Source organism: Dipodomys ordii, unplaced genomic scaffold (assembly GCF_000151885.1).
Source record: "Dipodomys ordii isolate 6190 unplaced genomic scaffold, Dord_2.0 Scaffold35, whole genome shotgun sequence".
Classification (NCBI taxonomy): Eukaryota; Metazoa; Chordata; class Mammalia; order Rodentia; family Heteromyidae; genus Dipodomys; species Dipodomys ordii.
The window spans coordinates 8,147,097-8,160,391 of NW_012267251.1; the positions used below are offsets into that span (position 1 = coordinate 8,147,097).

General features: G+C 53.1%; 1 protein-coding gene across 1 annotated transcript; it reads right to left on the reverse strand.

Moving 5' to 3' along the window:
* Window positions 1-3,578: 3,578 nt before the first annotated feature.
* Arl8a (ADP-ribosylation factor-like 8A) lies at window positions 3,579-7,043 on the reverse strand. The gene is made up of 6 exons (XM_013017311.1): window positions 6,912-7,043; window positions 6,732-6,805; window positions 4,901-4,994; window positions 4,709-4,776; window positions 4,399-4,469; window positions 3,579-3,851 (listed from the first exon to the last, which is right to left on the reverse strand). The coding sequence occupies exons 1-6, from the start codon at window positions 7,041-7,043 to the stop codon at window positions 3,802-3,804; spliced, it is 489 nt and encodes a 162-aa protein (XP_012872765.1). The 3' UTR covers window positions 3,579-3,801.
* Between the last annotated feature and the right edge of the window lie 6,252 nt (window positions 7,044-13,295).

The following is a 13,295-nucleotide window of genomic DNA, read 5'->3' on the forward strand; positions in this document are numbered from 1 at the left end:
GTACTCTGTCTCAAGGCCCAGCTAGAACCATCTAGAACAACCATCAGCAAGGGGCCCCAGGGATTTGGAATGGCAGGGGCTCCATTCTCCTCTGTCCAGCCAGCCACCCACACCCCTCGGCCTCAGCCTGCCCAGTGGCCCAGTCACCCCCCACCCCCCACCCAAGGATCTTAACAGCCTTGTTCTCTCTCCCTGGCACCCACCCGGGGTCAGTGACGCCGCCAAGAGAGAGGGAGGCCGTTGCTAGGTGATAGCAGTGCCATGTGCACCCCTTTGTATGGGGAATGGCACCCACCATTTCTTGGCAGACCTGTTGCCACAGAGACGGAAGCCCCCAGCTTTGTCTGTAGGAACTTCAGCTGGGAGAGGAGGCCAAAGGCAGGCTTGCCCTCCCCCATTCCCAGTCCTTTCCTCACCAATGGCAGAAGGGGGCCGGGTGGACCAAGGTGAAGTCTGGGAGGGAGAGGGTGGAGGATGGAAGGCTCAAGGGCGGAGGGACACCTCAGCATCTGTTTGGGGGCCTCTTCCACAAAGGGCACCCTCTGCCCCTCCCTCCTGCTGCTCAGCCAGCTGGGAGCTACAGGGGGAGGTGGTGGCTCCGTGGCCTGTTCCTCCCCCACCCCCCCAGGCCTGCCAACGTGAAGGGCTTGCAGAATTGCGCAGCAGGCCAGCAGCCTTGGGAAAGAGCCACTGTTCATGCAGCCTGTCCAGCAGGAACACAATGTGGTGTTTGTTACGCAGGGGTCCAAGGCTTGCAGGGGTGGGGGGTGGGGGAAGGCTGGCTGGGGGGTGGTGGTGGGGGAAGGCGGACACTCTGTCTGAGGCAGACTGCAGGGGGCCAGCCAGCAGATTCCATGTCAGGGGAGGGGTAGACAGGGAGGCGAGGGGACCTCTGACCAAGGGAAAATCTCCTCATTCCAGCTGAGCTCTATCTTTTAACCTGGGATCACACCTTCACCTCAGTCTTAGCTTCCCAATCAGTGAACAGGAAGTAATCCCTCCCACCGAGAACAAGTCATCCAATGAGACAAGACGAGTCCATCAGCTGGCATGGTGGCCGTCACCTTCCCTCTGGGAATTCAAATCCCTAGTACTACGGAGTAGGCATGGCCAGGGTATTCTTACTGCTTCAACACCAAACAGCCCCAAACAAAGCCAGAGGCCAGTGGCACACCTGTCATCCCCGCTACTCAGAGCCTGAGATCTGAGGATCGTGGTTTGAAACCAGCCTGGACAGGAACGTCCATGAGACCTCATGGGGACTGAACTCAGGGCTAGGCGCTGTCCCTGTGCTTTTTTGTTCAAGGCTAGTGCTCTACCATTTGAGCTACAGCACTACTTCTGGTTTTCTAGTGGTAAATTGGAGAAAAGAGTCTCATGGACTTTCCTGCCTGGGATGGCTTCGAACACTGATCTTCAGATCTCAGCCTCCTGAGTAGCCAGGGTTACAGGTGTGAGCCACCCGCACCCAGCCATAAGACTCTTATCTCCAATTAAACACTAAAAAGTTGGAAGTAGAGCTGTGGCTCCACTTCCAGGGAGGGGCAGGAGAGAGAGCTGGGCTGTCTTCAGCCTCCTCCACTAGATGAAGGTACTGAGACCATTGTGGAATTTCGGCCAACCTTCCTTTTTTATTTTTATTTTTTGTGGAGGTTCTGGGATCAAACTCAGGCCCTGACACATCCTACATAACCAAGCTACATCCCTAGCACCTTCCCTCAGACAGGCTGGGCATTTCTCTGCTGGCTGGCTGGGGCCTCCAAGGAAGAGGCCTCCGCACGGGTGGAGGCTCAGGCTCAGGGAGGCCCAGGGCCTCACTCACAAGTGAGGCTCTGTCTCCCTTCAATGGCAGAGGACAGAAGGGATGAGAGGTTCTGCAGGCAGGACCTGCTCCACTTTCTAGGGAGAAGAGGAGGCTGCGGAGAGGGGGGCTGGGCTTACTATAAAAGTGGGTCAAGATGGCCTCAGATGGGAGCAAGCCTGACAGCTGAGGATCCAGGTGGGGTCCAGCTGGACAGTTGGGGAGGAGCTCTGGTCAGATTGACACCAGCAGGCCACAGGGGCAGTAAAGACCCTGGGCTTGGCAGGCCAGGCTAGGTGTAGAGGCCTCTTCACCGATGGGGAGCAGAGCTGAGGAAGTGGGGGTAGTCCTGGCTGTAAAGGAGGTGCAGGGTCTGGAGGAGAGGTGCTGAGGGCTGACCTGGCTGTAGGGCTGGCTCAGTCATAGCCTAGCAGTGTCCGGCCCTGACCTCCTTGCTACCATGTCTTTCCTCCACAAGACCTGCTAAGGCCAGGCGCCAGTGGTTCACGTCTGAAATCCTAGCTACTCACAAGGCTGAGATCTGAGGACCACAGTTCAAAGCCAGCCTGGGCAAGAAAGTCCATGAGACTCTTATCTCCAATAAACCACCAGAAAACTGGAAGCGGCGCTGTGGCTCAAGTGGTAGAGCGCTCGCCTTGAGCTGAAGAGCTGAGGGACAGCACCCAGGCCCAGAGTTCAAGCCCCACAACAGACAAAAAAGAAAAAACAGAAGACCTGCTGAGTATTGCCAGCAGCTGCCAGTTCAAGCCTGAGGCCTCGTGGGAATGTGCGGAGACCGAAGAGGCCACGCAAAACCCAGACTCACGTGTGGGATGTGGTTTCCTGAGGGGCCATTGTGACCAGTGTGAACACGTGTCCCCAGCAGACGGGGCTCCCCACTCCAGGAGCCCGGCCAGTCCAGAACCCACGGGAAATGACGGGTGCTACACACGCCCCCAAACACAAAATTGGTCATTTATTGTCGTCGTTGTTATTAGGAGAAAAAAAAATGTACAGTTACAAGAATCATTTTCCAAACAGAGGTTAAATATGAGCTGAAAAGTGTAAAAAAAGAGGAACATCACTTTACAAATCATTAAATTAAACCAATGAACAACAAACAACAAAACAGAACCCAAAGAACCAACCCCCCATGCTGAGTTCTCTCCTCGTGGAGCTGTATAATAGGAACGGAAAATGAGGTGGGCCGTGGAGCTGGGGGCCCCGGGGAGAGGCAGGAGCTGGGGGCCGGGAGCAGGCATGTGTGAGTGGGCACAGGGCAGCGTGGACACCGGCTTCTTGCCCCTTAGGCCTGGCCGTCTGTGGCCTCTGGTGGCCCAGCCACGACTGGGGGCAGAGAGGGGCACCTGCGGGCTCTCCCACCAGCCTGAGGTGTCCCAGCCTCGCGTGGACAAGCCAGACTGAGAGGCAGACACACGGGACGTGGCAGTGGCCACCAGTGCCCACGCCGGGCAGCGCCCCGGGTGCCACCTTCCAAATCTGAACTTGCTCCCTGCCAACCCTCCCTTCTTTTCTGCTCTCCTGACTGCCCTCTCCCAGATCCCAAATCCCAGGCCCCTGCAGCATCAAATGGGTGATTTTAGTCTTTGCTTAAATTAAAAAATTAAAATATATATACATATATATACTGTACACACAGGACAATAACAGTGCTGAAAGGGGAAGAGAGGACAGGGAAAGCGAAGGGGGCAGGGGTTGGGGGTGACGGCTGTTGAGAGGGGACAGAGGCGGGGCCAGGTGAAGGGACACAGAGAGAGGGGGAGAGGACCAGTTAGGGGACCAGAGGGGAGGGGCAATTTATTTTACAATAAAAACAGGAGTTCAAACCTCAGCAGAATGGGGCTCTGGGAGCCCCGAGGGCCCTCCCCACGCTCAGCGAGGAGGGCGGGCTTGGGGGTGGGGTGGGCGCGGAGGAGGCGGGGAGCTCGGCTTCAGGTTTAGGTGACCACGTCCCTGGTCCAAGGGGAAGGACCTCGGTCTCAGCTTCTCCGTGACTTCGAGTGTTGAATAAGCCACTGTAGGGTGATGTCTGGGTGGGGACAAAGAGAAGGTTATGGGCTGGGAATGTGGCTCAGTGGTAGAGCACTTGCCTAGCATGCATGAAGTCCTGGGTTTGATTCCTCAGTACAAGCAGAAAAAGCTGGAAGTGGACCGGTGGCCAAGTGGTGGAGTGCTAGCCTTGAGCAAAAGAAGCACAGGGACAGTGCCCAGGCTCTGAGTTCCAGCCCCAGGCCTCTCCATGCAGTGCATGCTGGGGGAGCAGACAAGGTGCCTGGAGAGAGGGTGGCGGAAAGCCCAGGTACCCCCAAACTTTAGCAAGCACCCGAATCCCAGAGCATGGGCCCCCCCAAACAGCCTTTTCAAGCAGGTGGTGGAGAATCGGGGCACCGGCAGAGCCAGGGTCACGCTCAGGACTCCACCCCCTGGCTGCCTGATCCACACGGAAGGGCCACAAAGCTTTGGGCTATGGGCAAGCAGCCAGTGGAAGCTTCAAGAGCACCAGGCTGAGATAGGGAAGGGTCTTTCTTCTCCCTACAGCCACGTGGCAATGCCAGCAACTCTACAGACTCACGTACCGATGTTATCCTTCTCTTTGCAGGAGATGGAGTAGCAGCAGATCTCTCGGTCCTGGATGGCAGACAGATTCCTAGTGGGGGGAGACCAAAGAAGTTCTGTGGGAGCTGGAGCTACCAGGGGGCTGGGCCAGAGGTGGGCAGGGTCTTTTTCTGGCTCTAGGGGCTACAATGAGGAGGGCGAGGCGCCTGGAAACTTGTGCTCTGCTGCCACCAGGTGGCTAACACTGAGAACTGCAAGGAGCCCAGCCCTACAGTCAGGCAGCTGGAAGATGAGGGGAGTAGAAGTACAAAGAAAAATCACCAAACTCACATTTTCTCAATCAGCTCCTTCTCATCCAGTGCTCCTGGGAGGTCCCGCTTGTTCCCCAGGACTAAGACCTGAGGAGAAGGGACGAAGGATGGTTAGATCAGGAGCACTCCAGCAATGCAGCTTCTGCCTAGGTCAGCTGCCAGTGACTTCCGGCCAGCTCCCTTCCTCCCTCCCTCCCCATCCCCTGCTGACCGGGATCCCCTGCAGCTGTGGCTTGTCCAGCAGATTGTGAAGCTCATTTTTGGAGGCCTCGATCTTCTCCTGGTCAGCAGCATCCACCATGTATCTGGGAAAGGGAAGCAGGGCCAGCATGTGGACACCAGGGCAAGAAGAGGGCTGCTGCTGGGGCATAACACCTCTGTTGCCAAACCAGTCACCCCTGTAGCTAAGAGTACCCTGGGCCCGCTCAGGGAATGCTTTCTGAATCTATGGCCGATGGCGTAAGGCAGCAGGCGGTTCTGAGGGTGCCCTGGTCCTGTCCTGGGGGGGGGGGGAAGCTGGGGCCTCCAGGCCCCACCCAATGCACCTGCTAGTGCTTTGCGGTTACGTCTGATTAGAGCAGAAAAAGCAAGGGAACCTCCCATGGTTTTCTTGCAACAAGATGCATTACTTTTAAATGTTTTAAAACCATCTATTGTTTAGTCTATCAAGAAAACTAAACAATCTATTGTTTGGGAATGCATTGTTTTTGTTTTTCTCTTTTTTGTTTGTGATGCTGGAGATTGAATCTAGAGCATCACTGGTGCTAGGCAAGAAGAGCTCTACCACAGAATTCCCAGCACCCCCCAAAAAACGTTCAGGTTCCCCCCCACTCAGTCCTGGGGCTTGAACTGTCTTTGAGCTCTTTTGCTCAAGGCTAGCGCTCTACCACTTTGAGCCACAGCAGCAATTCTGGTTTTCTGGTGGTTAACTGGAGATAGGAGTCTCATAGACTTTCCTCCTCTGGTTGGCTTTGAGCCATGATCCTCAGATCTCAGCCTCCTGAGTAGCTAGGATTACAGGCATGAGCTGCCAGCACCTGGCTTGTTTATCATTTCTTAGAGACTGTCTTGAGGTTTTTCTTGGGGCTGGTGTGGATCTTCCTACTTATTCCTGTTTTGTGGCTGGGACTACAGATGCATATCAACACACCCAGTTTTTTGGCTGAGTCTTAAACTGATCCTCCCAATCTCTTCCTCCTCAATAGCTGGAATGATAGGTATGCACCACAACATTTGGCTGATGAAAAATTGTTTTTGGTTGTAATGGTGTTTACTTGAGCCATACTTCCAGCCCTTTTTCTCTGGTTAGTTGTGAGATACTTTCACCTTTTCCTTGGGCTAGCCTGAACAGTGATCCTCTTATTATGCTTCCCACTGTCGCCCAGAGGACAGGCGCATATCACGATGTCCAGTTTTCTCTGTTGAGATGGAATTCTGGTTTTTTTTTGCCTTGAATAAGATCCTCCCAATGGCCATCTCCTGGGTAGCGAGGATTTCTGGTGTGTTGTGAGCTACCTATGTCCTGCTAATTTTTTTTTATTGTTGTTTGTTGGTCATGGGGCTTGTACTCAAGGGCCTAGGCACGGCCCCTGACCTTTTGTGCTCAAGGCTAGTGCTCTACCACCACTTTGAGCCACAGCGCCACTTCCAGTTTTCTGGTGGTTAATTGGAGATAAGAGTCTCACGGACTTTCTTGCCCAGGCTGGTTTTGAACTATGATCATCCTCAGATCTCAGCCTCCTGAGTCGCTACAGCATAAAGGTTATTTTTAACCATCATTTAAACCACACAAAAATCTAAGACACAGTGGTCTGCGCTGGGGAGACAAGGAGACAATGAGGAAGTGCCCTGCGCAGCCTTGGCTGGTTGAGGCCAGGATCTTAGATTAGGTGGCGGGGACCATTTATGCGAAACACACCGCCAGATGGAGGTCAGAAGCAGGCAGGGGGATGTCTAAGGTGATTCTGTGTCCAGCCTGAGGTGCTGGCTGGGGAAGCCAGGAAGGAGAGGAAGACGCTGGGGACAGGGGTGCCCATACTCACACAATGGCACTCACTCCTCGGCAGTAGCGTTCCCACATGCTGCGGAACCGGGGCTGTCCCCCAATGTCCCAAAGCTGAACAAGAGGAGACAGAGCCTCAGGACAGGCAGGCAACCCAGGCCCCCACCTGCCCCCTCCCCTCCCGCCCCCTCATCTCCCCGCTCTCCTCCCAGCCCCTCACCTTGATGGTCACGTTCCCTTTGGTGATTTTGCGCATGTTGAACCCCACGGTGGGGATCATGTCCTCGTTGAACTGTCCTGACTGCAAAGAAGAAGCACAAGTGGAAAATGCGCAGACACTGGCATCACCCATGTGTTTTTCCTGACCCGGGGGGAGGGCGGGCACAGGGAAAATGCAGGGGGTCAGGCTCTCTCTGATCCCTTCTTCCCATAGGGTATGTGTGTGTGCAAGCGCACGTGTGTGCTTGTGTGTGTCAGGGGCCATCTTGAATGTCCCTCACTTCCAGGCAGGATGCTGTCCTCTGCATCTGGCTTCTCCTAGGAAGAGGTTCATCTTCTTCAAGCAATGTCACAAGCTCTCAACCTCAACTGGGAGAAAGTTCTTCCTGAAGTCTAACCTACAGTGCTATTAATTAAAGGCTCTTTGCTGTAGTCAGTCTTTGGTAGGTCCAGGGAAAGGACCTCAAATAGGTCATAGTCTAACGCTCAAGAGGCATGGTAAGAAAGCAGACATTATTTTCAAATCAGTGGTAAATATTAAAGTTAAAAATCAGGGGTGGGTGGGTAATCAGGTTGTAGCTCAGTGGTAGAGGACTTGCCTAGAGGTACAAAGTCTTATAATAATCTACAGTATGTGTGTTTGTACTGGGGCTTGAACTCTGGGCCTGGGAGCTGTCCCTGAGCTCTTCAGCTCAAAGAGACCACTCTACCACTTGAACCACAGTGCTACTCCCTGGTTTCTGGTGGTTAATTGGAGACAAGAGTCTCATGGACTTTCCTGCCCAGGCTGGCTTTGAACCCTGATCCTCAGATCTCAGCCTCCTGAATAGTTAGGATTACTGGCACCAGTCACCGGTGGCCATCGAGCTTTTTTTTCTTTTTTTCCCTGAAGGCTAGCACTCTACTACTTGAGCCACAGCTTTACTTCTAGTCTTTTGCTGGTTAATTGGAGATCAGAGTCTCATGGACTTTCCTGCCTGGGCTGGCTTCAAACCTCGATCCTCTGATCTCAGCCTCCTGAGTAGCTAGGATTAGAGGTGTGAGCGCCCCCCCCCCCGCTTCCACAGTTTGTGTGTGTGTGTGTGTGTCTCCCCACTAGACAGAGTGCTTCTTCAGCTTCTAATAAATGTTTTCTGAATACTTGGGAGTTGAGTGTAATTCCATTTCCTATAACCTATTTTTAAAATCTAGCGATTTTCACTTCTCCTCTCACAACTGTCTTCAGAAGTGTCATGGGCGTCAGAGAAGGCCAGACAGACTCCTTCCCAGAGCCTCACCCGGTTCACATGAGCATGGGCGTGTGTGGGACACCCCTGCTCACGCAGGCGGGCACAGACTGGAGCTCGCTTAACCTTCACCCTGCGGGTGGCCGCCCTGTTCCTTCAGTGGGTTCTTGGAAGTCTGATCCAGTGCAACACTGTGTGCTGGAATATGGGACACCTGTCCACCCAGTCCCGGGACCACGGGGACCGAGACCCACTCTGATGCCTAGAGATGAGTGGAGCATGGGTTCATAGCCTGGGGCCCAGAGGTGGGCTTCAGAGGCCCCAGGTCTCCTGAGATTGCACACGACTTGTGTGTGTAAAGGCTGTGTCAGTACGGGCGTCCCTTGCTATCATGGAAGTTGGTCCCAGGACCCCCTGCAGGTACCAAATCGGTGGATGCTCAAATCCCTTTATAAAATGGCATACTGTTTGCCAATAATTCATATACATCTTCCCTGTGGACTTTCTTTTCTCTCCCCCCCTCTGTCTCTCCTCTCTTTTTGGTCAGTCATGGGGCTTGAACTCAGGGCTGGGTGCTGTCCCGCTTTTGTTGCTCAAGACTAGTGCTCTACCACTTTGAGCCACAGCTCCACTTCTGTTGTTGTTGTTTTTTTTCTGGTGGTTAATTGGAGATAAGCATCTCATAGACTCTGTATATCACCTTGACAATAAAATTAAATAAAATAAAAAAGAAGCTCGTAGACTTTCCTGCCTGGGCTGGCTTTTGAACCTTGACCCTAAAATCTCAGCATCCTGACTAGCTGGGATTCAGACATGAGCCACTAGTACCCAGAGTCCCCCTGTGGAATCCAGGCTGGCCTGAAACTCATGCTGAGCCTCCTGGAGCTGGATACCAGGCAGGCGCCTTGCAGGCCTTTGAGTCAGCTGTGATTACTTATGATGCCAAACAATTCAAACATGATGCAAACACTTGTTTCACAGTTTAGGGAATAATGACAAGGAAAAATATGTACCAAAAAATTTTTTCTCTGCAAAAAAAAAAAATATATATATATATATATTTTTGGTATCTAAGCTCTATTATTTTGTCTAGGCTGGCCTACGACTCCTGGATTCAAGCAATCTTTTTTGTTTGTTATTTTTGTTGTTGTTTGGTAGGTTGTGGGGCTTGAACTCTGGGCCTGGGCACTGTCTCTCAGCTCTTCAGCTCAAGGCTAGTGCTCTACCACTTAAGCCACAGCACCACTTCTGGTTTTCTAGTGGCTTATTGGAGACAAGAGTCTCACACACTTTTCTTGCCTGGGCTGGCTTTGACCCTCGACTCTCAGATGTCAGCCTTTTGAGAAGCTAGGATTTCAGGCGTGAGCCACTGGTGCCTAGCTTGGTGTGTGAATGTGAGTGTGAGAGTGTGTGTGTGTTTTCTCAAGGCTAGCCCTTGAGCCATAGTATCACTTCTGGCTTTTTCTGAGTAGATTATTGGAGATAAAAGTCTCATGGACTTTCCTACCTGGGCTGGCTTGAAAAACAATCCTCAGATCTCAGCCTCCTGAGTAGCTAGGATTACAGGCGTGAGCCACTAATGCCCAGCTTTCTTTTTAAATGGTTTTTTTTTTAATTTTTTTAATTTTTAGTCGGTCATGGGGTCTGAACTCTGGGCCTAGGCGCTGTCCCTCAGCTCTTCAGCTCAAGGCTAGTGCTCTACCACTTGAGCCACACCTCCACCTCTGGTTTTTTCTGCTTATGTGGTTCTGAGGAATCGAACCCAGGGCCTCATGCATGCAAGCAGGCACTCTACCACTGAGCCACCTTCCAAGCCTCTTTTTTAAAAATTAGCATATATTCCTTGTATAGGGAGAGTTCCATTGTGACATTTCCACAAATGTGGAAAATCCACCCCGATCAATCTCACCTCTCTCTCTCTCCCATTCTTCCTCCTCCTTCTTAAAATTTCGTGTGTGCGTGTGCACGCGCATGCATACTGCTTCTTTGGCTCAAGCCTAGCATTCTACCATTTGAACCACAGCTCCACTTCTGGCTTTTTTGGAGGTAAGAGTCTCATGACTGTCTTACCTGGGCTGGCTTCAAATCTCAATCTTCAGATCTCAGCCTCTTTAATAGCTAGGATTACAGGCAAGAGCCACTGGCACCAGGCTCCACAACCCTTTCTTAAAAAACAATCTCAACAGGGTCAGGCTGGGCACCAGTGGCTCATGCCTGTAATCCTAACTACTGAGGAAGCTGGGATCTGAGGATCACTGTTGGAAGCTAGCCCAGGCAGGAAAGTCTGTGAGACTCTTTTATCTCCACTTAACTACCCAAAGCCACAAGAAAAGGTGTGGCTCACGTAGCAAAACACCAGTCTTCAGTGGAAATGCTAAGGGACAGTGCCCAGGCCCTGAGTTCAAGCCCCAGTGCCATCTTTTCCTTGAATAATTCTTTTTGGTCCTTGGAAATGGAGGACTGAGTATGCAAGGGTCCCCAACCTTTCTCGGTACCCTCAAAGGAGGAGGGGGTGCTACAAGGAGGGCTGCTTCCCTGGGCTTAGTTGTGGGGGGCAGGGGATCTTCATGGGGTTTGCCACCTACACGCCAGCGGGCCACGGTGCCGCCAGCCCGGGCACCCACTGGAGCCCATCCTCCATCCTCATCGGGTCTGAGGAAGAAGCCCAGGTCTTGCTGGGCACTCGTTGCAGGGAGGCTTGGACGAGACATTCTGCCTGCCCCGGGCCCTGGGGTCCCCTGCTGGAAGTGGGGATACGGTTTTGCTCTCCTAGGAATGGTAACGGGGCTCATGCAATGCTGGGAAATAGCGTGGCTCCAAGCAGGGGCATCCTCACTGCCCACTGGCACCGAGAAGAGGCACAGGCTCCCTGCAGGACCCTGGGGAAGGGGGACGGCTGCAGGTAGGGGCTGGGCCTCAGCCCCAGACTTCCTGCCCCCTGTGGGTGGAGCTAAAGCAGAGAGAGTCAGGTGATGACTGAGTTTCCCTGAGAACACCTTCCTACCCCACAGACTTCACGGAAGCTGGAAGCATCCATAAGTGGTCCAGTGCAACCACTGGTCCATCTCTTCAATCCGCTCTGACTCATCTTCCTATAGAGATCATTCTGTGTTCCTTACTTCTGTTGGGTACCCCAAAATGACTTTTTCAATACGACAGTCTTTTACACTTTAATATTTATATGTGTGTGTGTGTGCGATAGAGCTTGAACTCACCCTCTTAGCTGTTTTCACTCCTGGCTACTCTACTGGCTTTTTGATGGTTAACTGAAGAATCTTTTGGATTTGTATACCAGGGCTGGCTTTGAACTGTGATCTTTAGATCTCAGCCTGCCAAGAAGCTTGCATTATAGATGTGAACCAGCAGTACCAGTTGTTGTTGTTATACTTTTAAATATCTGAAAGTGACCTTCTCAATCGACATGGTGATCCTAGCCTTTGGGAGGCTAAGGCAGGAATATGGCAAGTTTGAGGTCAGCCTCAGCTACACAGGGACACCCTTCGCAAAAAGAGAAGGAAAGAAGGAAGGGAGGGAGAGAGGGAAGGAGGAGGAGGGAGAAAGAGGCGGGGGAGGAAGGAAAGGAAAGAAGGAAGGAAAGGCCTTAGGCAAAAACATCTCCTAGGGCTACAAGCATGGCTCAAATGGTAAAACGCCTGCCTAGCAAATTCAAGGCCCTAAATTAAAATCCCAGTGTCATAAAAGAATATTTCCCAGCTTCTCTAGCCTCACAACCCTCTCCGAACGTCGGAGCTCAGTGTTAGTTTCTTAGAAGCACTGTGAAGTCTTTTCTTTCCAGTGCACACGAACCCATTGAGCAACTGAACTCACTGAACTCAGTTCCCATTTACACCCAGACCTCATGGAGTGAGCACAAAACCCAAGGGAGGGGACTTGAGTGGATAGACACTTGCATGAACAGGCCCAGGGAATTCAGAAAGGCAGTGGTGGTCATGGGAACAGAGCCCCGGGGTCCTGATTCTTTATTTCTGGAAGACTCTACTGTGACTGTGCACCAGGTGGCAGACAGGCCTATGAAGTCGCCTGGGTGGATTGGACTTACTAACCCAAAGACCACATTTCCAAATGCAACCCATAAAGGGATGGTTTTCTAGACAAGCCTCTGCAGAGAAGGGTAATTTGGCTTGCTCTTTTAATGTTTATTAGTTATTTGTTTTGCGAATCATTGTCTAATTAACTTTTTTTTTTGAGGCCAGTCTCTTGTTATACAGCTCAGGCTGGCCTCCAGCTCACGATCCTCCTGTCCCAGCCTCCTTTGGGTGGGGATTACAGGTGTGAACCACCAGGCCCAGCTTGGCTCCACTCTTTTAGGCTGTTCTGGCTGAAGTGGTAAATTTAGTATCAAGAAGAGGGAATCTTTTTTTCTAAGCATCATAGGAACTTTCTTTCTTTTGCTCTATAACCCAAAGTTGGCCTTGAACTCAGGTTACTCTTGTCCCCCAGCCTGGAGAGCCACCACAACCTGTTTTCACAGATACTCTGGATCCTGGCAAGGGAATTGGGGAGACCTGCCTTTCAGTCCCTAGAATTCAGACCCTACTGGGTACTACTACTGCGGATCTCTGCCCAGGACGGGGAGCTTCAGGGGGGACAACACCCAGGCTGGCCAGGCTGGGCGGGTGTTGAGAAAACTCCAGACATCCCCCAGGCCCAAAGGCGTGGAAGCCGCGCCTGGGAGGCCCGCAGAGCCAGGCGAGAAGCAGACGTGGTTTTTGTTCTAGGAGTCTCCGGCCCTGGGGTGGGGTGGGGGGCAGATCCTGGAATCTGGAGGCCCAGGTCGGTTCAGAGACATCATGCCGGAAGATCCTGCCGGGTCCGAAGAGGAGCCCGGAGAGGCTGGGGCGGGTGGGGGGGGGCAGAGGTCCCCCCAATGGATGCCAGAGGAAGAAGCCAGTGCCCGGTCACGTGGCCGCGGAGGCCGCCGGCCGCCCGCCCCGGGCCCAGCGCGGGGATGCGGGGCCTGCCCTCCGCATCTCCTCTCCCCGAAGGTCGGCCGGCGGGAGGAACCGGCAGGTGACGGGCCCCAGGCCGGGCCGATCCACCTCTGGCCGCTCACGGCTCTCGGGACGGGGACCCCGGTGCCCGGACAACCGCAGCCCCGGTCCCAAGGCTGCCCGGGCGCCCGCACACACGGTCCGGCC